This window comes from Panthera pardus, unplaced genomic scaffold (assembly GCF_024362965.1).
Source record: "Panthera pardus isolate Hobbes unplaced genomic scaffold, ASM2436296v1 HiC_scaffold_27, whole genome shotgun sequence".
Lineage (NCBI taxonomy): Eukaryota > Metazoa > Chordata > Mammalia > Carnivora > Felidae > Panthera > Panthera pardus.
In genome coordinates this window covers 118,703,637-118,726,709 of record NW_026526843.1, presented here as the reverse complement: position 1 = coordinate 118,726,709, position 23,073 = coordinate 118,703,637, and the positions used below count along the sequence as shown (strand labels likewise).

The window sequence follows — 23,073 nt, the reverse complement described above, 5'->3', positions numbered from 1 at the left end:
CACACAGTTTTTAACTCTAGAATAAACTTATTCCTGCTTTATTTTGTTTTGTTTGTTTTCTTTTTGCCTATGTCGTTCTGGTCACAAATTCTGTGAGTGTGAAAATGCTTGGTAACTGGGGCTGTTTTTGCAAATACAGACATCACTGTTCTTAGTAGTTGAATTGAAGAAAAACATTTTTGAAGGTCATCTCGATCCCCAGTGGGGGGCTTGAACTCATAACCCTGAGACCAAAAAAAAAAAAAAGAGAGATTCGTCATTCGAATTCTGAAAGTCCCCAGAGTGTGACCGTAGGGATGCCAGGCTCACGCCCACGTGGCTGGAGACAGATGGGGAGGGGGCACCAAATGTCTGTGCCTCTGGGTGACCTTGAAGCCTGCTGTCCAGCAGCCCTGAGCACAAAGTGGCTGCAGGAGCCCACTCCGCTCAGGATGGTCCTGACCAGCCGGGAAGGCTTGGAGCCCAGCTCGTCAGCGTGGATGCAAGACTGATGTTGCTTGTTGGTCGTGATGTTGGTGTTTTTTTTTTTTTTTTTTTTTTTTCTCAAGAGTCGTCTTTTTAAGATCCACCCTGCTTCCCGTTGTCATTTCCTTGTTTCTGTTCCACTCTTTAAAAACAGGGTGACCTCTGTGCCTTAGGCGTCAGGGCCCAGATCCTGCTCACTGCCTCCTCTCTGTCCCAGCATGAGGACAGCCTTCCTGCCCTGTGCAGCGGCCGCCCTGTTTCTGCTGGGACGTGCGACGGCTTCGGGGGACGCGGGCCAGGGTGAGCCAGCGCGCAGATGTGGTGACGTGTGCAGAGCGTCCTTGAGTTGAGCCTACCCTTCCCTGCCCTTCCCCTTCCTTCCTTCTTTTCTTTCTTTCCTTCTCTCTCTCTCCCTCTTTCTTTCTTTCTTTCTTTCTTTCTTTCTTTCTTTCCTTCTCTCTCTCTCTTTCTTTCTTTCTTTCTTTCTTTCTTTCTTTCCTTCCTTCACTCCTTCCTTCTTTTTCTTGTTTCTTGCTTCTTTCTTTCTTTCTTTCTTTCTTTCCTTCCTTCCTTCCTTACTTCACTCCTTCCTTCTTTTTCTTGTTTCTTCTTTCTTTCTTTCTTTCTTTCTTTCTCTTTCCTTCCTTCTCTTTCTTTCTTTCTTTCCTTACTTCACTCCTTCCTTTTCTTGTGTCTTCTTTCTTTCTTTCTTTCTTTCTTTCTTTCTTTCTTTCTCTTTCCTTCCTTCTTTCTCTCTCCCTCTTTCTTTCCTTTCCTTTCTTTCTTTCTTTCTTTCTTTCCTTTCTTTCCTTCTTTCTTTCTTCCTTTCTTTCCTTCCTTACTTCACTCCTTCCTTCCTTTTCTTGTTTCTTTCTTCTCTTTCTTTCTCTTTCTTTCTTTCCTTCTTTCTCCATCTTTCTTTCTTTCTCTTTTCCCTCCTTCCTTCCTTCCTTCTTTCTCTCTCTCTCTTTCTCTTTCTTTCTTTCCTTCTTTCTCTCTCCTTCTTTCTTTCTTTCTTTCTTTCTTTCTTTCTTTCCTTCTTTCTTTCTCTCTCCATCTTTCTTTCTTTCTCTCCTTTCCTTACTTTTTACTCTTTCTTTCTTTCTCTTACCTTCCTTCACTCCTTCCTTCCTTTTTTCTTCTTTCTTTCTTTCTTTCTTTCTTTCTTCCTTTCCTTCCTTACTTCACTCCTTCCTTCCTTTTCTTGTTTCTTTCTTCTCTTTCTTTCTTTCCTTCTTTCTCTCTCTTTCTTTCTTTCTTTCTTTCTTTCTCTCTCCATCTTTCTTTCTCTCCTTTCCTTCCTTTTTTCTTTCTTTCTTTCTTTCTTTCTCTTACCTTCCTTCACTCCTTCCTTCCTTTTCTTGTTCTTTCTTTCTTTCTCTTCCTTCCTTCCTTCTCTCTTTTTTTCTTTTTTTCTTTCTTTCTCTTACCTTCCTTCACTCCTTCCTTCCTTTTCTTCTTTCTTTCTTTCTTTCTTTCTTTCTTTCTTTCTTTCTCTTCCTTCCTTCCTTCTCTCTCTTTCTCTTTCTTTCTTATCTTTTTTTTTTCTCTTTTGCGACTACAGTGTCTTTTTGTTTGTTTTTTGTTTGTAAAACTAACAAGGAGCTTGGACAGTTCTGTGAGTCTCTGAAAATCTGAGTTTCTCTGATGTGAAAGGTCACTGTTGTTTTTTCATGTTTTTTTATTTATTTCAAGAAAGAGAGCAAGAGAGCAGGGGAGGGGCAGAAAGAGGGATAGAGAGAGAGAGAGAGAGAGAGAAAATGAGCAGGAGAGGGACACAGTCAGAGAGGGAGGATCCCAAGCAGGCTCCCAACTGTCAGCACAGAGCCCGAGTCAGGGCTCAAACTCACAAACCCCGAGATCATGACCTGAGCTGAAATCCAGAGGTGATGCATAAGCCCCCCGGGCGCCCCACAGAGGGCTCATTGTTCATGGCGTTTGAATGGATCAGGCGGTGAATGGAAAAGTAAATACATAAAAGAGCCCCTGGGTGCCCCACCGAGATTCTGGGTGGTTTCACGGTTCTTGCTGCCTTCCTTGCAAGAGATCCAAGGGTTTGCTTTCAATTAACGTGTATCTGCTGGTGAGGAGAGCAAGTCACCAGAGATCCTCGGACGAACGTGAGGGTGTCTCCGCCGTGTCAGGCCGTCACAGGTGTGTGTTGTCTGAACCTGGGGCTGCTTGTTTCCAGAACCTTCTTTCCCTGTCCATGCTCATATGTTACAAGCTTTGATAGAAGGGGCCAGGGAGAGAGGGCGGAGAGCCTGGGGGCAGGTGTCCTTCCTTCCCGAACAGGTTGGACTTGATTTTCTAGCCTGGCGGGTGGTGGAGATGGGAGCCCCCCGAGGGCACATCAGGGACTTTTCGGTTCTGAACTGTCACACTGCCTGCTTACGTGCCTGGTTTGCAAGGGTCCGTGGGCACCTGTTTGCTATGGTCTGCTGGTGACACATGGGGTTTCCAGCCGGCCCAGGAAGGGGTCCGAGGGAGCCTGGATGGGGGGGTCCCCGGGCTGGCCTGGTGATTCCCAGACTGTGTGCAGTCAGAGACGGAGTGCGAGTGGGAGAGGGTCAGAGAGAGAGGGAGAGGCGGAATCCGAACCGGGTTCCAGGCCCTGAGCCATCAGCACAGACCCCGAGGCGGGGCTCAAACCCACGAACCGTGAGATCAGGACCCGAGCCCAAATGAAGAGTCGGACACTTAAGGGACGGAGCCCCCCAGACACCCTGGGTTTAGACGAGCTGTGGATCCTGACCCGCTTGAAACACATCCATCAGCGGGTGCCTCTAAGCGTCTTTACTGGACAGAGGTGGACAGACAGGCCCACTGATGGCTCAGGGTCAAGCTGAACGCACGGAAAGCCTTTCTAGTAACTTCTCAGAAAACACTGAAGCTGGTTTTCTCGCTGAAAGGCATCTGTGGTTTGCTCCCCTTCTTACAAGGGACCTGCCTTCCCCCCGAGTCCCTGCAGCTGGGAAAGCCTTCGGAACTGAGTGCCGGGAACCCAGGGTGTCCCGTCGTGAATCTACGGGGACTCAGAAAGCCACGGGGCAGAGAGAGAGGGACAGAGAGGCGGATGCCCACTGACAGCAGGGAGCCGGACGTGCGGCTCAAACCCATGAACCCTGAAGTCATGATCTGAGCCCAAGTCAGACACCTAGTCCACTGAACCCCCGCCCCAGGCATACCCCAGCTTAAAAAAAAAACAAACCTTGGTTCTTTTTGTCACTTAAACTCAAGGTAGTCAACGAATAGTGTTGTATGAGTTTCAGGAGTAGATTCAGACACTTTCCTACTCGACCGTCGCCGTGGGTGTTGGGTTGGCAATGGTCTCGTCACTGGAAACCCGAGGGCCCCCGGGAATGGGAAGTGAGCAAGCATTCTAAGTGACATTGCCTACCTTGTGACACCGTGGTCCCCCCCCCCCCACCCCCGGGCCCCGTGACCCGCTGCTCTGATGGGACTTTGTGTACTCACCCCAGAAATACCCAGGGCTCTTTGGGGGCAGAGTCCCTCGTTGCAGCAAATTCTCGTGATTCATTAATCACCTTTTCTGTCTGTATAGAAAACATGATCGGAATCAGGAGAATTCATAGCAACCATTTCTGTCTTTTTTTTTCTTTTTGATAGAATAGGATTTTAAAAATGTTTATTTATTTTGAGAGAGAGAGAGAGAGAGAGAGAGAGAGAATCCCCAGCAGGCCCCAGGCCGTCAGCACAGGGCCCGACCTGGGGTGGGGGGGGGCTCCTTGTCATGAACCATGAGGTCAACCGATGACCTGCCCTGCAAAGCGAGAGTTGGACGCTTCACCGACTGAGCCACCCAGGCGCCCCCTTTTCAACCCTTTCTTAGGTTGCTCCCAAGACCAGGTCATGAGGTATCATAAAATTATGTGGTCAGATACAATTTTTACAAAATTAAGTTGCTCATTCTGTTTTAAACAGTTATGGTAAACTGAGGCTCCTGGGGGGCTCATGGGGTGAGCGTCCGACTTCAGCTCAGGTCATGATCTCATGGTTTGTGAGCTCGAGCCCCGCGTCGGGCTCTGTGCTGACAGCTTGGAGCCTGGAGCCTGCTTCACATTCTGTGTCTCCCTCTGACCCTGCCCCTCCCCCACTCACGGTCTCTCTCTCTCTCTCTCTCTCTGTCTCTCTCTGTCTCTCTCTGAGGAATAAACAAACATTAAAAAAATTAAACAATTATGGTAGACTATATGTAAAAATTTCCATGTTAAGCACTGTGTTAAGTACACTCACATTTTTGTGCAACTATCTCTACCATCCATTTCTAGAATGTTCTCAGCTTCCCAAACTAAAACTCAGTCCCCATGAGGGCCCCATCTTGTGCATGAGGGGGTCTCCACGGAAGTGTGGATTCTCATGAACTATTGATGAAGTCTGGAAATCAGTGCCCCGAAGACCTTTGTCTCTCTCTCCCTCACCCCCACCCTCTGGACAGAGATTCTCATGAACTATTGATGAAGTCTGGAAATCAGTGCCCCGAAGACCTTTGTCTCTCTCTCCCTCACCCCCACCCTCTGGACAGAGATTCTCATGAACTATTGATGAAGTCTGGAAATCAGTGCCCTGAAGACCTTTGTCTCTCTCTCCCTCACCCCCCACCCTCTGGACAGACACCTTGTGTCACTAGGGATGTCTGTCCTACAGGTTCTACAGTTTTACACCTTTGCCTCTCGACAGAGCCCAATAAATTGATCACATCTAGTAAAGTTCACACGTTTTCTGACCAACAGTGGGGTAAAGCACCTTTTCCAAAAAGTTCCTTGTTGCTGAGCCACTGATGTTCAAAGGTGGCACCCCTCAGACCACAAGACTCAGATGACATCACTTCGTGGAAGTAACAGACGGACCGTGGCCCAGGAGGGTGGGTAATTCCTACAGACGTGTGGGTTCTCCTCACCCTGTCTGGAAAATTTAATCAGAGGCAAAATGGCTGCCCGTCCAGAAGCCTCGTCCACAAAGGAGAAGAACCATCATATGTTAAAATAAACATTCAGCCTCAACGCCGTCTGACATTCATGGATGTGATCATCTGCATTGAGCTAACTGGCTTCATCCAATGGAGAAAAGATAGTTTATTTTATTTTATTTTATTTTATTTTATTTATTTTATGGAGAAAAGATAGTTTATTTTATGGAGAAAAGATAGTTTATTTTATTTTATGGAGAAAAGATATTTTATTTTATGGAGAAAAGATAGTTTATTTTATTTTATTTTATTTTATTTTATTTTATTTTATGGAGAAAAGATAGTTTATTTTATTTTATGGAGAAAAGATATTTTATTTTATGGAGAAAAGATAGTTTATTTTATTTTATTTTATTTTATTTTATGGAGAAAAGATAGTTTATTTTATTTTATTTTAGATTTTAAATTATGTTTTAATAATTGGAAGACGCCTTTAAAGAACTCTCAAGAGCCAACGTGAATCACAACCCCAAGATCGAGAATCTCACGCTCCACTGCCTGAGCCAGCCAGACGCCCCGTTCATTTTTAACAGGAACAATGAGGTCTTTTATTTTTAAATTTAGATTTGCCCTTACAAGGCACAGGGCAGGGGTGAGGACCACATGCACAAGCAAAGGTTTCCTTTGTACTTGGCAAACCGCACCTGAGCCCTTACAAATCGCTTGCTAATCTCAGGTCCCACTGCCTCAACAGCAGCACTGTGCTGCACGAAAATATTTTATACGGTCAGCGGGGAGTCTCCCATGGATTCCATCCCCTTCTCAGAGATGTCTTGCCCACACCCCCATGTTGAGGACCCCAGACATGTCCCTTACGTATGCTTGACAGGAATGCCTCAGTCCATCCTTGGAAGGAAGCAACAGGGACACAGTAACTACCTTTTCTTTGTCCTTTATTTATTTTTTTTACTTTTTAAATTTCTTTAATGTGTATTTATTTTTGAGAGAGATGGGGAGGAGAGGCTCAGAGAGAGAGGGGGAAGCAGGTTGCAGGCTCCGAGCTGCCAGCACAGAGTCCGACGTGGGGCTCAAACCTGTGAACTGTGAGATCATGACCTGAGCCAAAGTCAGATGCCCAACTGACGTCCCTGTTTCTCCTCCTCGAATCGAGGAAGCTGCCTCCTGTCCCTGCAGCCAACTCATCAGATGAAACCACAAGATCACTTCTGCTTTCCTGCTGGTGGATTGAGCTGTCTGGCTTTATCAATCAGACATTTCCCGCAGATGGAGGTCAAAGAATCTAACCTAATGTTTGCTGAGGACTGAGCGGTCAAGTTCCCTCCCTTTCAGAACCTGAACGTGTTCACCATAAGAAATGGACACTCGTTCCCCTTTGCAAGATCAGGGGTTTCCAGAAGCCAGAACGTCCTTCTCGACCTCTCTCTCTCTATTTCTGGAACCGATGCATGAAGGTCAAGATCACCTATAGTGTGATCAGTTACATCAGGAACAATGGCCAGCACAGAACAGAAGTATTCTGCACACTCTGAGCATTAGAAAGACTTCCTTAAAAACTCAAGGAAAATTCATACCCCTCATTCTGCCTTTGATTTTCAGAGGCTGTGATAGACCCAGAGTCCCATGACGGGAGTTTTCACAGAGAGTCCAACTTGTTTACATGCCTTTGCTTATCAGTTCAGCATGTCTTTCCAGAAGCTTTTTCCACGTGTTGAGCACAGGGCTGGGCACAGTGGGTGATGTGATGTCATCAACCAGATTGGAAAAAGAAAACTAGAGTAAGTAGAATAGCTGTGTTGATTAATGGAAGCCAGATTGCCAACATGCACGACATTGAAAGACAGACTACGCAAATGGCCAATGGCCAAATGATCTATGAAAACAGAGCTCTGATACGCAACCTGGGCAACCTGTCCAGGAAACCAGCCCCTCGAGTCAATATCTGACGACTTCCCTAAATTGCATCCACGCTTCCAACTCAGAACCAGTCAGAGAAAGCCCCTCCAGCCAATCACATGGTACAGCAAGCTTTCAATAAACCTCTTCTGCCTGTTCTCATTCGGGTGGTCTTTGTTCATTTCCACAGTGTAGACAGTCATTGGTCCATTGTGTGAGAATATTGGTAGGAGCTCCTGAGGGACACATTAGTGAAACACAAGATTGGATTTGGGTTGCTGTGGGGCCAACAGTGAGAGAGAATGGTTAATTCTGGACCATGAGGTGGGATGTGACCCCATGAGTGTCCATCAGGCCAAACTATCCAGCCCAGAGATGTCAGAGCTGAGCACACAGCGATAGCACCAGGACATGTATTTGCCTCCTGCTGGAGGGGTGGGGATGGGGGCTGAACCCAGAACTGAAGGTGGAGTGGGAGTCCCTGACCTGGGGACTTCCAGACTCTCTTTCTCAGCATTTGTGGACATGTGTCTGTTCACCTTCCTCTCACCCACAACCTGCTGGGTGCTAGAAATGTGTCCTTTGATCCATCCATCGATCCATCTATCCATCCATCTTTATATCTATCTATCTATCCACCCATCAATCATCTTTCCATCTATCCATCCATCCATCCATCCAACCATCGATTATCTATCTACCTACATATCTATCTAAACATCCATCCATCATGTCTGTGTATCTATCTATCTATCCATCCATCATATCTTTCTATCCATCCATCCATCCATCCATCCATCATATTTATCTAACCATCCATCATATCTATCTATCTATCTATCTATCTATCCACCCATCAATCATCTTTCCATCTATCCATCCATCCATCCAACCATCGATTATCTATCTACCTACATATCCATCCCCTATCCATTTATCTATCTATCTAACCATCCATCCATCATGTCTGTCTATCTATCCATCCATCCATCCATCCATCCATCCATCCATCCATCATGTCTACCTATCTATCTATCTATCTATCCATCCATCCATCCATCATCTTTCCATCCATCCATCCATCCATCCATCCAAGCATCGATTATCTATCTACGTACATATGTATCCCCTATCTATCTATCTATCTATCTAACCATCCATCCATCATGTCTGTCTATCTATCTATCTATCTATCTATCTATCCATCCATCCATCTGCCCATCCACCCACCATGTCTGTCTATCTATCTATCTATCTATCTATCTATCTATTCTCTATCCACTTTAACCCAACCCAACACCACTGAGTTCATGCTAGTCTTCCTTATTCCCCAAATTGTTACTCCCTTCTCTGACACTTGGAAAGTTGCCCGTTGTAACCCTCAGGATCAGTGCATATTTTCCCGATGCTAGAATACACCCACTAACCACTTTCACAATGACTAACCCAGACATCTGTGAGCATCAAAACTGCACCAGCTTAAGTAACTTTAAAAGCCAAGACCAAAGGACTCACTTGTCTGTAAACTTTTTCTCAACTTGTCATGTGTGCTGTTCCAAGAGAGACAGTGAGTTTGTTGGTGTCTAATGCCCTTCGTGTGACTACAAAACATGATGTCATCAGACACATGGTTCACACTCCATAGGTGTTTTTTACTCTAATAATGGCCATTATCTCTTGTGAACATCACAAGAAAGGTAGGTATAATCTTTTTTTTTTTAATGTTTATTTTTGAGAGAGGGAGAGAGGGAGAGGGAGATGGAGAGGAAGAGAGAGAGAGAGGGAGACACAGAATCTGAAGCAGACTCCAGGCTCTGAGCTGTCAGCACAGAGCCTGATGAAGGGCTCGAACCCATGAACTGTGAGATCATGACCTGAACCAAAGTTGGAGGCTTAACCGACTGAGCCACCCAGGCGTCCCTGGGTAGCTGTAGCCTTGCTGCTGACGTTTGCTTCTATCCTGAGCAACCTTTATCTATCCTGCCGGCCTTACCGATATAATTAATGCTTGGCTTGTTTCGGACAATCGTGATTCTATCTGTCCCTTTAAAGCACTCTACTATCCTTATGACAGATGTGCTGCTGTCCTTTTACAAACCTCCAACCATTTTCAGCATTGCCTCAAAAGACACCCTATTTGTCTCTTTTCACCCAGAACCAGTCCTGCAGGTTCGGATTATCAACTTTAACTTTGAGACTGTGCGGGTCACATGGAGCCCGAGCCGATACTCCGGGACAAATCTGACTTTCGTCTACAAGTAAGTGCTCTCGGGACGGGGAAACCGTGCTCTGAGCTCAAATATGTCTCCCTCTGAGACGCCAACAGTTGGGAGGCAGAGATAGCGAACGTGGGAAGAGCCAGAACGTGCACGTGTGAACGTCTAAGGCCGGTCTAGCCTCGAGCCCTCACTGCGACTGCAACCAAAGATCCCCAAGACATGGAACCGAGTGATGACTGAGTCACGCTCAAAACCACCTAGATTCTGACCGACACAGACACAACTTTCCTTGAGTTGCAGCCATGGCAAAGGTGAACCTTGTGGGATTTTTCACACGAGCTTAGCGACCGCCACCTTCTGAAAATGTGTGTCCCTATCACGGGCTTATGTGTGTCACTCACTCCAACACAGGAGCATAGATGAGGGAGCAAAGGATTCTCCAATTAGTCGAGTCTCAGTTCTGTGAAGGGGAGGTGTCTGGTGTGTGATCGATTCTTCACAGTTTGGAAGCAGAAGAGATCAATGGGAAAGTGTAGGCAGGAGCTGTGTTTTAAGGTGAATTGGGGTGATAAATGAGACTCAGGAAGAAAAAGGCGCTGGGATTCCTAGGCACTCACACAGCTACGTCACTTGAGTATCAGTTTGTTACCAAGGGCGTCGTTGATCTGGCCACTGCCTGGACGTAACATTGCAGGATACCTGAGACACATCTTCAGTCTTGCTGTGTCCCTCCCCAAGTGCCTCCTCAACTCAGGGGCATGGTTACCATGCAAGTTAAACTGTACTTTTGTTAGTTTTCTGGGGGCAGTTGTGACAAAGTATTGGAAATTGTGCAGCTTAGAACAGCAGAAATTCATGCTTTCCCAGATCTGGAGACCAGAAGTCTGAGATCCAGCGTGGGCAGGGCTGCTGAGGTCCAGGAGTGACAGGGCCGCTGAGATTGGGGTGGGGGGGCAGGACCACTGAGATCCAGGAGGGTCATGGTCATAGTCCTTCCAGAGGCTCCAGGGGAGCGTCCTCCCTGCCTCTTCCAGCTTCTGAGTCCTCAGGTGTCTCTTGGTTAATGTCCCTCCCATGTCTGCCTGTGGCTTCATGTGGCTTCTGCTCCCTGTCTGTGTCCGTTCCCTTGTGTTTCTTACACGGATGCCTCCATTCACTCTAGGACACAGTCTCATGCCTGATGATCTTACGTCCAGACCTTTTAATCACGTCAACACTGACTGTATTTCCCAATCCGATGCCATTCACAGATTCCAGGGATTAGTCCTTGCAAAGCCTGCTTGCAGCCCAGTCCAGGAGACATTCAAGGGGCCTCACCTTTCAAGAGAAGGGACGCTTTTCTGTTCCGGTCGTTCTTGCTGTGCTTGTAGGAAAGAGTCCTTGTCCCTGTAAAGAATAAACACCACTTGCCGTCGATGTGCCAAGGTGCTATTTTCACAGGCTGTCTACGGCTGAAGCGTTCTGTTTTCTAATTGCAGGTTGAGTAGTGATGAGGCCAGTCGCCCATGCTGCAACTACATCGTTCACGAAAGCTACACTGCCGGCTGCCTCCTGGAGGCCAGAAAGGACGAAATCCTGTGCTTTTCCCTTGGGAATGGAACGGATATCCTTTTCCAAAAGTGCGAGTGGATAAGCGCGTACCGTAAGTACCCAAAAAGAAGTCAGTGCCACGTGCTGCTTTCTTCCTCCAACGGAGAAGAGACTGGCCGTCTACAAAGTCTGTCTTGTCACACACACCGGGCAGGGATGCGTCCACACTGAGCAGGGGACCCCGGGGGACCCCGTGGAGGCTGTGAGGGGAGACACCAAGCCCAAGATGTAGCATGGCCCCCTGGCCCCCAGCAGAGAGACAGAGAGAAACGCCCTCTCACCCTCGATAGCACCCCATGGGTTTTAATCAGCTGCCTCCAGGGTTGGCCGTCGATCTCGGGTTACAAAACTGTACAAATAGGATGAAACCCTCTTTCCAAAATGTTTATTCTTTACTCTAGATTTCTGTAAGGTAGCTGTGGGTTTTTTTTTTCTTTTTTTTTCTGTTTTTTGATGGATGGAGTGTCACAGTCTATCTCAGCCCGTGACGAGGGCTATGGACCCTTTACGCATAAAATCAGTCAAGGGCTCTGTAGCAGCTTCCAAGGGCAGCCATAACAAATTACCAGAAACTGGGCAGCTTAATACAACGACACCAGCCATTGGATTCAGGGCCACCCTCATCCACGATGACCTCATCCTACCTTGATGAAATTTTACTAATTTACTAATAAAGCCACATTCTCAGGTGCCAGAGATTAGGACTTGGACGTTCTTGTGGGGGGATGCCGTTTAACCCACCTCAGTGTCCCTTTGGTACAGAACAAGCTGACTGGGAAGGAGTCTCATGTGACGTTTCCCATGTTCAGTCTTCATTTCGGTTTGCTGGACTGACGGTAACCAATGACCACAAAATGAGTGGCTCAAAACCAGAGCAATGTACTCTCCCACACTTACAAAAACCCTGGCGTATGAAACAAGGCTAGCTCCTTCTGGAGGCTGTGGGGGAGAATCTGTTCCATGCTTGTCTCTTGGCTTCTGGTGGCTTTCTGGCAACCCTTGGTGTCCCTTCGTTTGTAGAGACATCAGCCCCATCTATCCTTCTACCTTCACAGGCCCAGAGGTATATCATCTATGTGTGTTCACACGCCCTTCTCCCTCTGTGTGTCTGTCTCCTCTTATGAGGACACCAATGATATAGGATCAGAACCCACCCTACTCCACTACCCCCCGTCTTATCTTTAATAATTACACCTCTAATGATTCCATTTTGAAACACAGTCGTATTGTGAGATATTGGGGGGGGGGCTAGGACTTTAACACATCCTTTTTTTAGGGCCACACTCTGGATCCCATAACAGATACTTCAGAACTTTTCACACAATTTCGAAGAGTTCCTTCCGTGACCCACACACAGGTCCTTGACGCTCTGGTTAAAACCTTTGCGATAGATAAGCCCTCAATCCCATAAGGTATTTACGGAAGGATTCATGCAGGCAGAAAAACGTGCATCTAAGCAAACTTACCCCTATAACGTTAGCGATGTGGAACCTTTGTCTTCCTAGAGGTGGCGGTCATTCTGTTGTCTCTCCTTCTCAGTGAAACCCAGCTCCCCAGAAGATTTGAGTTTCCGCTGGCATGAAGACGCTGTGACGGTCACCTGTTCTGACCTGCCCTACAAGCGTCTTCTGTACGAAATCCAATACAAGAGCGTTTTTGACACGGAGTGGCTGGTGAGTTGGGGGTGGTGTCTTCTCAGGGCGAGTGTGAGCGAGAATCCCCAGGTGGTAACTGAGAGAGACGTGGAGAGGCTCTGAGACGTGTGTTGACATTTATTTTAAGGAAGTGCTTCTGGGATTATAGGGTCAGGTGAGTCTCAGCCCAGCAGGCTGGAAACCCAGACAGGTTTCCATTATGGTCTTGAGACCGAATTTCCTCTTCTCTGGGAAACTCCAGTCTGTCCTGTCAAGGCTTTCAACTGATTGAGTGAGGTTCACCCACCTTATGGAGTGGTCTAAAGTCGGCTGATTAAAAACGCAGTAACACCTAGGCTGACATATGACTAAAACAGTGGATGCCAAATGTGGCCCGATTCACAAATAAAATTCATCACCATCACCCCCTCCCAGTCACACCCTGGGTGCCACCCACCCCTGTTTGTATGCCTTGTAAACATAGGGGAACCCTTTCTGGTTCTGAGTATATGAGCACAGTCTATGGAATAAATTAAAATTACGTGACTATGAATGACCCAGTGGCTCACAGCTATCTTCCAATAATCAGATGGCTACCGTGTAGACAAGGGATTGAGTTCTTCGCAAAAGGGGAACGGGAGCCAATGGGAGAAATCTGCAGACAGCAAATGGAATCACCTGCAACCAGGTGCAGGGAGGTGCCCATCAGTGAAGGCCCCCAAGTCTGAAGTTGGATTGGAGGGGCTCTCCTACAGGACAGCACAAGTGGTTAAGCAACGTGGACTCTGAGTTACCTGCCACTCTCAGGAGTCAATGATTCCATAATTCTGCAAGTACACCTGTGTTCACTGATCTCTGCAGACTTGGATGGTGAGGTCGACCAGAAGCACCGTATCCCATGGCCCCATCCAGGGAGTAGGGGGAGAGAAGGCAGGGTGAGCATTACTGAACATCTCAGCCCAGGACACTCGATGTCTCCCATCCCTAGGGGGGATGGGAAGGGCTGCCTTCAACATTCATTTAAGATATACTGACTGAGTGTCTACTAAATCCCATGCAATGAGGGCACAGAAAGAGCACGTAGCTAGGGCAACTTGGGAAGAGAAATGCAACAGTAAGGATAAAAATGAGAATGCACTGTAATGAGAGGATCGTCGTAAGGCAGTTGTATGTACTAGAAGCTGCAGGGAGCCTATCAAAAAAGAGAAAAACTGACCTACTGCTGGTCCGGTAGAACGGAACCACTGAAATGAAATTTGATGAAACTCATCAAAGAAACACATGTCTCAGTAATAGGTGGGTATTGGAGTTTATCTGAAGAACATGCTAGTAACACAATGTGTCCTGATCAACGATATTGAGTGTTAACAGACTTGAAGTGTGTATAAGTTGCCCAATTCTCATCTATTGAGCCCCTTTTTAGAGACTGATTATAAGGAAAGAATTGAAAATGGGGATGAGGTTTTATTCACAAAGACGTCTATTGAAACATCTGAAATAAATACAAAGCATTGGAGGCCACCTATATGACACACAATAGAAAGATAGTCAAATAAATTATGGCACATCTATATGATCAAATATGTAAGAGCCACCAAAGGCTTTTTAGTGACAAGAAGTGATATTTAGTGATAAAAAGTGACATTTAGTGGTACAAGCGATGTGTAATCACTCTTAACTGATTATATCATGGAGATAGAATGAAAGGTTTTTACGGTTTTTTGGTTGAGTGTTTGTGTGTGTGTATGTTTTCTAAAGTCTCCAAAGTAAGTATGAGTCACTTTTGGATTCATACAAAAAATTACTGTTCTTTTTATAAGGAATAAGTTTTCACTGAGTAATCTTTAAAAGCATCTGTGGGAGTATGTGTTCCAAAGGATTGCTTCTTCTTGGAGAGGAGTGGGGAGATTGTTGCTGCATTTGTCTCTGCCGTTGCTTATAGCTAGGCAGGCAGAGGAATTGCAACAACATGAATGCTGAAAAGCAGGTGTCCTATGTGAGTCTCTCGCACGAGGGTAAAGAGTTGGGCTAAGGCAGTGATCACTGTCTTTGCTTTCTTTCTCCAGTCGAAGGAGGGCGAAACCTGCAATGTTACGATGCAAGGCTTGGATTCTGAGAAATGTTATTTCTTCCGGGCCAGAGTCAAAACACTGGAGTCCAGCTACGGCTCTGACACTTACCCAAGTGACTGGTCCAAGGTGACACACCAGCAGAGGGGCGAGCTGAGAGGTGAGGCTTGCTACACAGCAGTGCATGGGCCATCAGCCTGTCTTTTGGGGAGAGTGGAATGGGGGCACCTGAAAACACGAATGACCTCACTGTCTACTTCAGAGTTCAGTTTGAAAGTGAGGGCCCTTCTCGTTTCTCTCTCTAGGCTCCCTACCTCATTGGGTAATTTCATTTTTATTTGTATTAACAGCAACAATAATAACAAGTACTACTTATGAATGTTACATTGATCTAGGCATAGATTATAACTATATACATAAATAGATGATAGATACATTGACATTGATAGGTAAATAAAAGACAGTTGATAGATAAGTAGATAGATAGATAGATACATACATACATACATACATACATACATAAATATGATGGTTGGAAGGATGGATGGGTGGATGGGTAGATAGATACATAGATACATAGATATGATGGATGCATGGATAGATTAGATAGATAGATTAGATAGATAGATAAATAGATAGATACATAGATACATAGATACATACATATGATGGATGGATGGATGGATGGATGAATGGATAGATACATGGATAGATAGATAGATAGATAGATAGATAGATAGATAGATATAATGGATGGATGGATGGACGAATGGATAGATGGATGGATAGATAGATAGATAGATAGATAGATAGATAGATAGATAGAATGGATGGATAGATGGATAGGTGATAGATAGATAGATGATAGATACATACATACATACATACATACATAGATATGATGGATGGATGGATGGATAGATAGACAGACAGACAAATGATCGCCAAAAGTAAGCCTCAGTATCCTCAATGCCCCCTGCCCCCCCTTGGCAATGCAGGTACTTGAGGGCAGTGTGTTGACTCCTACCGTGGTGTCCAGAGACACCATCACTCTTTCCAGGATATTTTCCACTGAAATCAAGATTTTCTGACCCTGCCATTTATAAGGGCAGAAAAGTAGAGGGTGGGGGTTGGAGCCTGACCAATCATGTTGAACACTCACAGTGCTCGTTCTGTTTTGCTTCAGATTCGTGCCAGGAGAAAAAGCTTTTCCCCAAATTTATTTTAATTTGTGGTATGATTGCCTTGCTGACCGTGTCCCTTCTCCTTCTGTCTTTATGGAAAGTACGGAGGTAAGGATGACCCTTTGGTTTTTTTTTTAACTTTGTTTATTTAATTTGAGGGAGAGCAAGCACGGGTGGGAGAGAGACAGAGAGAGGAGAGAGACAGAGAAAGAGAGAGAGAGAGAGAGAATGCAAAGCAGGCTCTGAACTCCTCGCTGAGCCCGATACGGGGCTCAATCCCAGGACCAAGAGATCATGACCGGAGCCGAAATCAAGGGCTGCATGTCTTTGCTTTACGTGAGCCCAGACGTTCCACTGTGACGTTTACAGGTGCAGGTGCCCTGGGGGGGGGGGGGCGGGTGCCTTGCTTGCTTCTTAGGATGAGGTTTCCATAGCAACAGCTGGGGGTCACGCGTAGAGGAAGATATAGAACGGTCCCGGAGCACTGAGGCCGGGTCTGTGCCGGGGGGTGGGTGGCACAACTCCGGAGGGTCCCCTCGGAACGTGCTACGGGGCAGAGACGCTGCGTCTAATTCTTGTGGGTGGCGCATGACCTTTCCACCCAATCGCTTCTGTTTTCCCAGCTTGAGTCGCTGATGTCCAAACACTTCTCTACCAGTGATGTGCTTGGGGTTTTATTGATTTATTAATAATTTTTTTTAACGTTTATTTATTGCTGAGACACAAAGAGAGACAGAGCATGAGCAGGGGAGGGGCAGAGAGAGAGGGAGACACAGAATCCGAAGCAGCCTCCGGGCTCTGAGCTGTCAGTGCAGAGCCTGATGCAGGGGTTGAACTCATGAACAGTGAGATCATGACCTGAGCCCAAGTCAGATGCTTAACTGACGGAGCCACCCAGGCGCCCCTGTTTGGTGTTTTAAATACAGACCTGGAATCACCCCCGAGGGAAAGTTAGGGTCTCACTTCCTGGAGCACATTAACACTTGGCACTATTTTCAAGGGGAACCCCTACTTGCAGTGAGGACTAAAAAAGTCAACTGTACTGGTATCTTAGGGTTCCTGTAACAAAGGAGCAAACAAGGAGAGGCTCCCACCACAGACATCTATCCCGTCTCAGTTCTGGAGGCTGGGAGGCTGAGATCCAGGCAGGTCTGAGTCTGGGAGTCTGAGGTCCAGGCTCGGCCGAGGCTGGGAGGCTGAGGTCCAGGCAGGGCCGAGGCTGGGAGTCTGAAATCCAGGCAGGTCTGAGTCAGGGGGTCTGAGTTCCAGGCAGGGCTGAGGCCAGGAGTATGAGATCCAGGCAGGGCCGAGGTTGGGAGTCTGAGATCCAGGAGGGGTTGAGGCTGAGAGTCTGAGATCGAGGAGGGGCTGAGGCTGGGAGGCTGAGGTCCAGGCAGGGCTGAGGCTGGGAGTCTGAAATCCAGGCAGGTCTGAGTCAGGGGGTCTGAGTTCCAGGCAGGGCTCAGGCTGGGAGTCTGAGGTCCACGTGGGGTTGAGTCTGGGGGTCTGAGGTCCAGGCTCGGCCGAGGCTGGGAGGCTGAGGTCCAGGCAGGGCCGAGGCTGGGAGTCTGAGATGCAGGCAGGGCTGAGGCTGGGAGTGTGAAATCCAGGCAGGTCTGAGTCAGGGGGTCTGAGTTCCAGGCAGGGTTGAGGCCAGGAGTATGAGATCCAGGCAGGGCCGAGGTTGGGAGTCTGAGATCGAGGAGGGGCTGAGGCTGGGAGTCTGAGATCCAGGCAGGGCTGAGGCTGGATGGGTCTGAGATCCAGGGGGAGCTGAGGTTGGGAGTGTGCAGTTCAGGCAGGGCTGGAGGCCTAGAATCTGAGATCCAGGCAGGGCTGAAGCTTGGAGGTTGAGGTCCAGGCAGGTCTGAGCCTGGGAGGCTCAATTCAAGCAGGGCTGAGGCTGGGGGTCTGAGAACCCAGGCAGGGCTGAGGCTGGGAGGCTGAGGTCCAGGCAGGGCCGAGGCTGGGGGTCTGAGGTCCAGGCAGGTCTGAGTCTGGGGGTCTGAGGTCCAGGCTCGGCCGAGGCTGGGAGGCTGAGGTCCAGGCAGGGCCGAGGCTGTAGGCAGAGGACAAGGCGTCCCGGAGCTCTAGGGCGGAAACTGTGAGAAGGAGACTAGAACATGAACAGAGAAAATTCATGGCGAGAAAGGTCGTGTGTGTGGAAATTTGTTGCTGATAACATTGGTTCTCTTCCTGGTGAAAAGTGGGGGTGGGGGGCGCCTTTACAAATGAAAATTTCCGTGGCAAGCTGGGAAAGCGCTGTGTCAGATTTTAGGCAGGTGGGGAAGGGCAGGCGGCTCCCCCAGTGTCTCCTGCGTCGTAACTGCCACCAGGCCCCCCTCTTCGGACTGTTTCCACCAATCAGTGCGTTCGTGGCCTTGAGGGAAACCATGGTCCTGGGGTCACTCGCCGCCCGCCCGCCTGACCAGATCTCCTTGTGCGTTTCAGACTGCACAAGTGCCTCATGCCCAGCGTGCCCGATCCCAAGCTCACCTTCCCTGGGCTCTTTGAACTGCACCGCGGTAACTTCCAGGTAAGTGCCCTCCCCCCGTTTGTCTCCAAGCTCCCGCCCTGTTTCCAAGCCAAGCCAGCGACCTCCCGAGACGCCCTCGAGCCTTTCCTGAACCCAGAGCCCGCAGCGTGCTTGTTTTTCTCTTGCTCACGCACACGAGGTGCAGGCAGGGTCTCAGAGGGCGGCCTCTGCTCCAATCGGCCCCGGAGATCTGTGCCCTCTCGGGATTTTCCAGCCCAATCGACCCTCTGATCTCCCCAGGAAGTTGTGCTGTCAATATGTTACCTCTGAAAACAAACCATAGACTTCCGCTTTTAAAACGGTTTACGGCCGTTACTTCATTCACTTGAGAGAGGTTGGTGGGGCTATGAGTGGGAGCTGCTGGGAATTGGGGGGAGGGGAGCAGCCCCCACCCTCGGGAGCTCAACCCCACTGGCTTGCCTTGTGCAGCACAATGAGTCAGCACTTTCCCGGCACGGCCCCCAAGCAGAGGCTTCAAACAACACAAATAAATCACCTCCTGTCTCCCAGTTCTGCAGACTAGAGGCTGAGACCCAGGCAGGGTGGGGCTGCTGAGATCCAGGGGGGGCAGGACCACTGAGATCCAGGCAGGGAAGGGCCGCTGAGATCCAGGCAGGGCAGGGCCGCTGAGATCCAGGCAGGGGAGGGCCACTGAGATCCAGGCAGGGCAGGGCTGCTGAGATCCAGGCAGGGCAGGACCCCTGAGATCCAGGCGGGGCAGGGCCACTGAGTTTCAGAGGAGGCAGGACCACTGAGATCCAGGCAGGGCAGGGCCGCTGAGATCCAGGCAGGGCAGGGCCGCTGAGATCCAGGCGGGGCAGGGCCACTGAGTTTCAGAGGAGGCAGGACCCCTGAGATCCAGAGGGGACAGGGCCGCTGAGGTCCAGGCAGGGCAGGGCCGCTGAGATCCAGGAGGGGCAGGACCGCAGTCCCTCCAGAGTCTCCAGGGGAGGGTCCCTCCTCCTCTTCCAGCTTCTGGGGCTCCAGGCGTCCTTGGGCCAATGGCCACGTCCCTCCCGTCTCTGCCTCTGCCTTAACACCTGCCGTTGGCTTAGGGCCCCCCTGATCCCGGATGGGCTCTTGTCCGATCCTCCCTTCATCCCATCTGCAAAGACCGTTTCCCAAACAAGCTTCTGTATGGAGGCTGTGGGACTTCCACCTCCTCGAGGAGGAAGCTGAATGTCCAAACCCCTTAGATACAAGGGAGGAAGAACACAGCAGGGGAAACCTCGTCCTCCACCCCTTAGTTTCTGTGTCCAGAACCTGCCAGTGAAACGCACAAAAGACAGATGGGCGGCAGACAAAGTTAGTTTCGTGTGCACATGACTCTGGGGCGTCCCAGAAAAGAAGCGTAACCCCAAAGAGGTACTGAGACCCGCGGGCTCCCGCCGTGTTTTGACCAAGCGTGACCAAGCATGCAGAGGTGACAGGGCAGAGGAGAAGGGCGGGCGGGCCTGTGGCTGGCAGGCGAGGGAAGGGGAGTAGAAGATGTGTTGGCGAATAGGGCGTGTTGAGTACGCTGTGCTATTTGGACTTGAGCTTCGGGGGTGAGCAGGGCTGTGCTGCAGTTGTAAGGTCACCGTTTATTGGTTTTCGAGACAGAGTCAGAGCGTGAGCGGGGGAGGGGCAGAGAGAGAGGGAGACACAGAATCCAAAGCGGGTTCCGGGCTCCGAGCCGTCAGCGCAGAGCCTGATGCAGGGGTTGACCCCACAGGGATCCGTGTGGCACATTCTGCCAACTGAGCCAGCCAGGCCCCGCCCTTGTTGGGCTCTGTGCTGACACAGGACAGAGGTTGATACAACTGTTTAGAATCACAGCATCCGGGCCCCACCTGGACCCGCTCGCTGAGCAATCGTCCTGACGACAAGACCCCGCGAGACCCGCAACCAGAATCAAGTTCCAGAAGCGCCACCACGAAAGTCCTGTTTCTTGTCCTAACACGTGAAAGGAGCCGCACAGGGTTTAGAAACAGCCTCTGAGGCTGAGGATTAGAGGCGGGTCTAAAAGCACCGTGGGCGGAGCTCAAAGATGCCAAACTCGAACGAGAGGGTGTTGTGTTCCCCTGGGCTCCGCGTGTGCGCCCCAGGGAGGCTGCCCGGGGCCCTGGGATGCTTGGCCACAGGACCCTTGCACCAGCCCCGAGGCATTTCCTTGCGCTCAAGATGCACTGTTTTATTATTCCCACAGGAGTGGATCAAGGATACACAGAACGTGTCCCACGTGGCCAAGACGGAGGCCACGGAGCAGGAGTGTGTCCCCGAAGAGACCCTCGTTGTCCAGCTACAGAAGGCCGAGGACGAGATGCCCATCGTGACGACCGGCCCGTTGTGCCCTCCAACGGAGGGGGAAGAGGCCTCCAGGGATGCCAGCCCGGTCGCGTGCCAGCCCCCACAAGGGGGCGAGGTGGTCTCTCTGGGGGGCTTCACGTTTGTGATGACTGACAACTCATACATGCTGTTGTGAGGGGGTGCAAACTCAAAACCCAACATTGGGGCCTACATTGACATTATAGCATCTGAATGACTCAGTACGACCATCAAGGGAACACCAACTATGCCAGAGTGTGTGGTGGGGGTGGGGGGCTCACTGAGGATCCTAACTGCCCAGCCAGGGCACTCCGTGTGTCAGCTTTCCCCCCACGCATGGTGGACGGGACTCCGTCTGTCGAGTGCTTCTTGTTTCCAGCTCACATGTGCCTGCGGCTGATGGTTTCCCATCCATCGTGAAGGACGCTGGCCAGGGCTCCCTGACGTCGCCTCCCTCCGTGCACGTCGCCCGCGTGGCTGTTCCGACAACATTTACCATCCTGGGCACTTTGCGAGCCCTTTTGTTACGCAGCATACATGCCCCGCGAGCAAGCCACTCCGCTCCCGGGTAGGAAAGGAAGCCTGCTTTACAGATGCGAACGAGCCACGCGGCTCCTGCCCTCACACGCGAAAAGAGCCACTCAGCAACGACAGGACCGCGTTCTCCAGCAGAGTCCGTTTCTGTGGGCGTCCACACGCAGGGTGTTGAGTCTGGACGCAGGTGGACCTTCGACCAGATCCATCCTGCCCTTGAGGACATACTGTGTTTTTCTTTTGTAATGGAAATAAAGGAAGGTTTATCGCCTGGGCTTCAACTGCATAGATTATCGAGATCTGTCTGTCTGGGGTCTCTGCCCGTTGCAGTAAATAAGTTTGGAGCTCGTGTGTGTGTGTGTGTGTGTGTGTGTGTGTGTTGGGGAAAGATGATTCCAAAAAACCTCTTTCCCACCCAGAAAACCCTGCACGGATGCAAAGAAGAGTTTTATCACAGAGCCTGCAGGAAACCACCTCACAGGCAGCCCGCCCAGAGGTCACAGCGATAGAGTCTCACTGGCTCTTTTAGCTTCAAAGCACAAAACCCGTTCCTGTTCTCAAGGGGAGTTTTGTCTAATCTTCAGCATTGACGTGGGTTTGCAGTTCGGAGCCACCACCCAGCTGGGGTCTGACGTCCAGGAGGAGCTGAGGCTGGGGGTCTGAGATGCAGGGGTGGCTGAGGCTGAGGGTCTGAGATGGAGGTAGGGGTGACGCTGGGAGTCTGAGACATAGGCAGGGCTGAGTCTGGGGGCCTGAGGTCCAGGCAGGGCTGAGGCCGGGGGTCTGAGGTCCATGCAGGGCTGAGTCTGCGGGTCTGAGGTCCAGGCAGGGCTGAGGCCGGGGGTCTGAGATCCAGGAGGGGCCGAGGCTGGGAGTCTGAGATCCAGGCAGGGCCGAGGCTGGGAGTCTGAGATCCAGGCAAGGCCGAGGCTGGGACTCTGAGATCCAGGCAGGGCTGAGTCTGGGGGTCTGAGATGCAGGCAGGGCTGAGGGTGAGGGTCTGAGATTCAAGCAGTGCTGAGGCTGAGAGTCTGAGATCCAGTCAGGGCCGAGGCTGGGAGTCTGAGATCCAGGAAGGGCTGAGGCTGAGGGTCTGAGATGCAGGCAGGGCTGAGGCTGGGAGTCTGAAGTCCAGGCAGGGCTGAGGCTGGGGGTCTGAGATCCAGGCAGGGCTGAGGCTGGGAGTCTGAGATCCAGGCAGGGCTGAGTCTGGGGGTCTGAGATGCAAGCAGGGCTGAGGGTGAGGGTCTGAGATTCAAGCAGGGCTGAGGCTGGGAGTCTGAAGTCCAGGCAGGGCTGAGGCTGGGGGTCTGAGATCTAGGCAGGGCTGAGGCTGGGGGTCTGAGATCCAGGCAGGGCTGAGGCTGGGAGTCTGAGATCCAGGAAGGGCTGAGGCTGGGGGTCTGAGATGCAGGCAGGGCTGAGGCTGGGAGTCTGAAGTCCAGGCAGGGCTGAGGCTGGGGGTCTGAGATCTAGGCAGGGCTGAGGCTGGGGGTCTGAGATCCAGGCAGGGCTGAGGCTGGTGGTCTGAGATCCAGGCAAGGCCGAGGCTGGGACTCTGAGATCTAGGCATGCCCGAAGCTGGGGGTCTGAGATCCAGGCAGGGCCGAGGCTAGGAGTCTGAGATCCAGGCAGGGCCAAGGCCGGGGGTCTGAGATCCAAGTAGGGCGGAGGCTGGGAGTCTGAGGTCC

The 23,073-nt window shown here is 50.1% G+C and overlaps 1 protein-coding gene across 1 annotated transcript; it reads left to right on the top strand.

The window, feature by feature from the left end:
- The first annotated feature begins 651 nt into the window (after positions 1 to 651).
- Positions 652 to 21,668, top strand: CRLF2 (cytokine receptor like factor 2). The gene is made up of 8 exons (XM_019431185.2): positions 652 to 765; positions 9,465 to 9,567; positions 11,007 to 11,170; positions 12,658 to 12,791; positions 14,819 to 14,981; positions 16,008 to 16,113; positions 18,457 to 18,541; positions 20,730 to 21,668. Exons 1-8 carry the CDS (start codon positions 684 to 686, stop codon positions 21,003 to 21,005), a joined length of 1,113 nt encoding a protein of 370 aa, XP_019286730.2. The 5' UTR covers positions 652 to 683; the 3' UTR covers positions 21,006 to 21,668.
- The last annotated feature ends 1,405 nt before the right edge of the window (positions 21,669 to 23,073 follow it).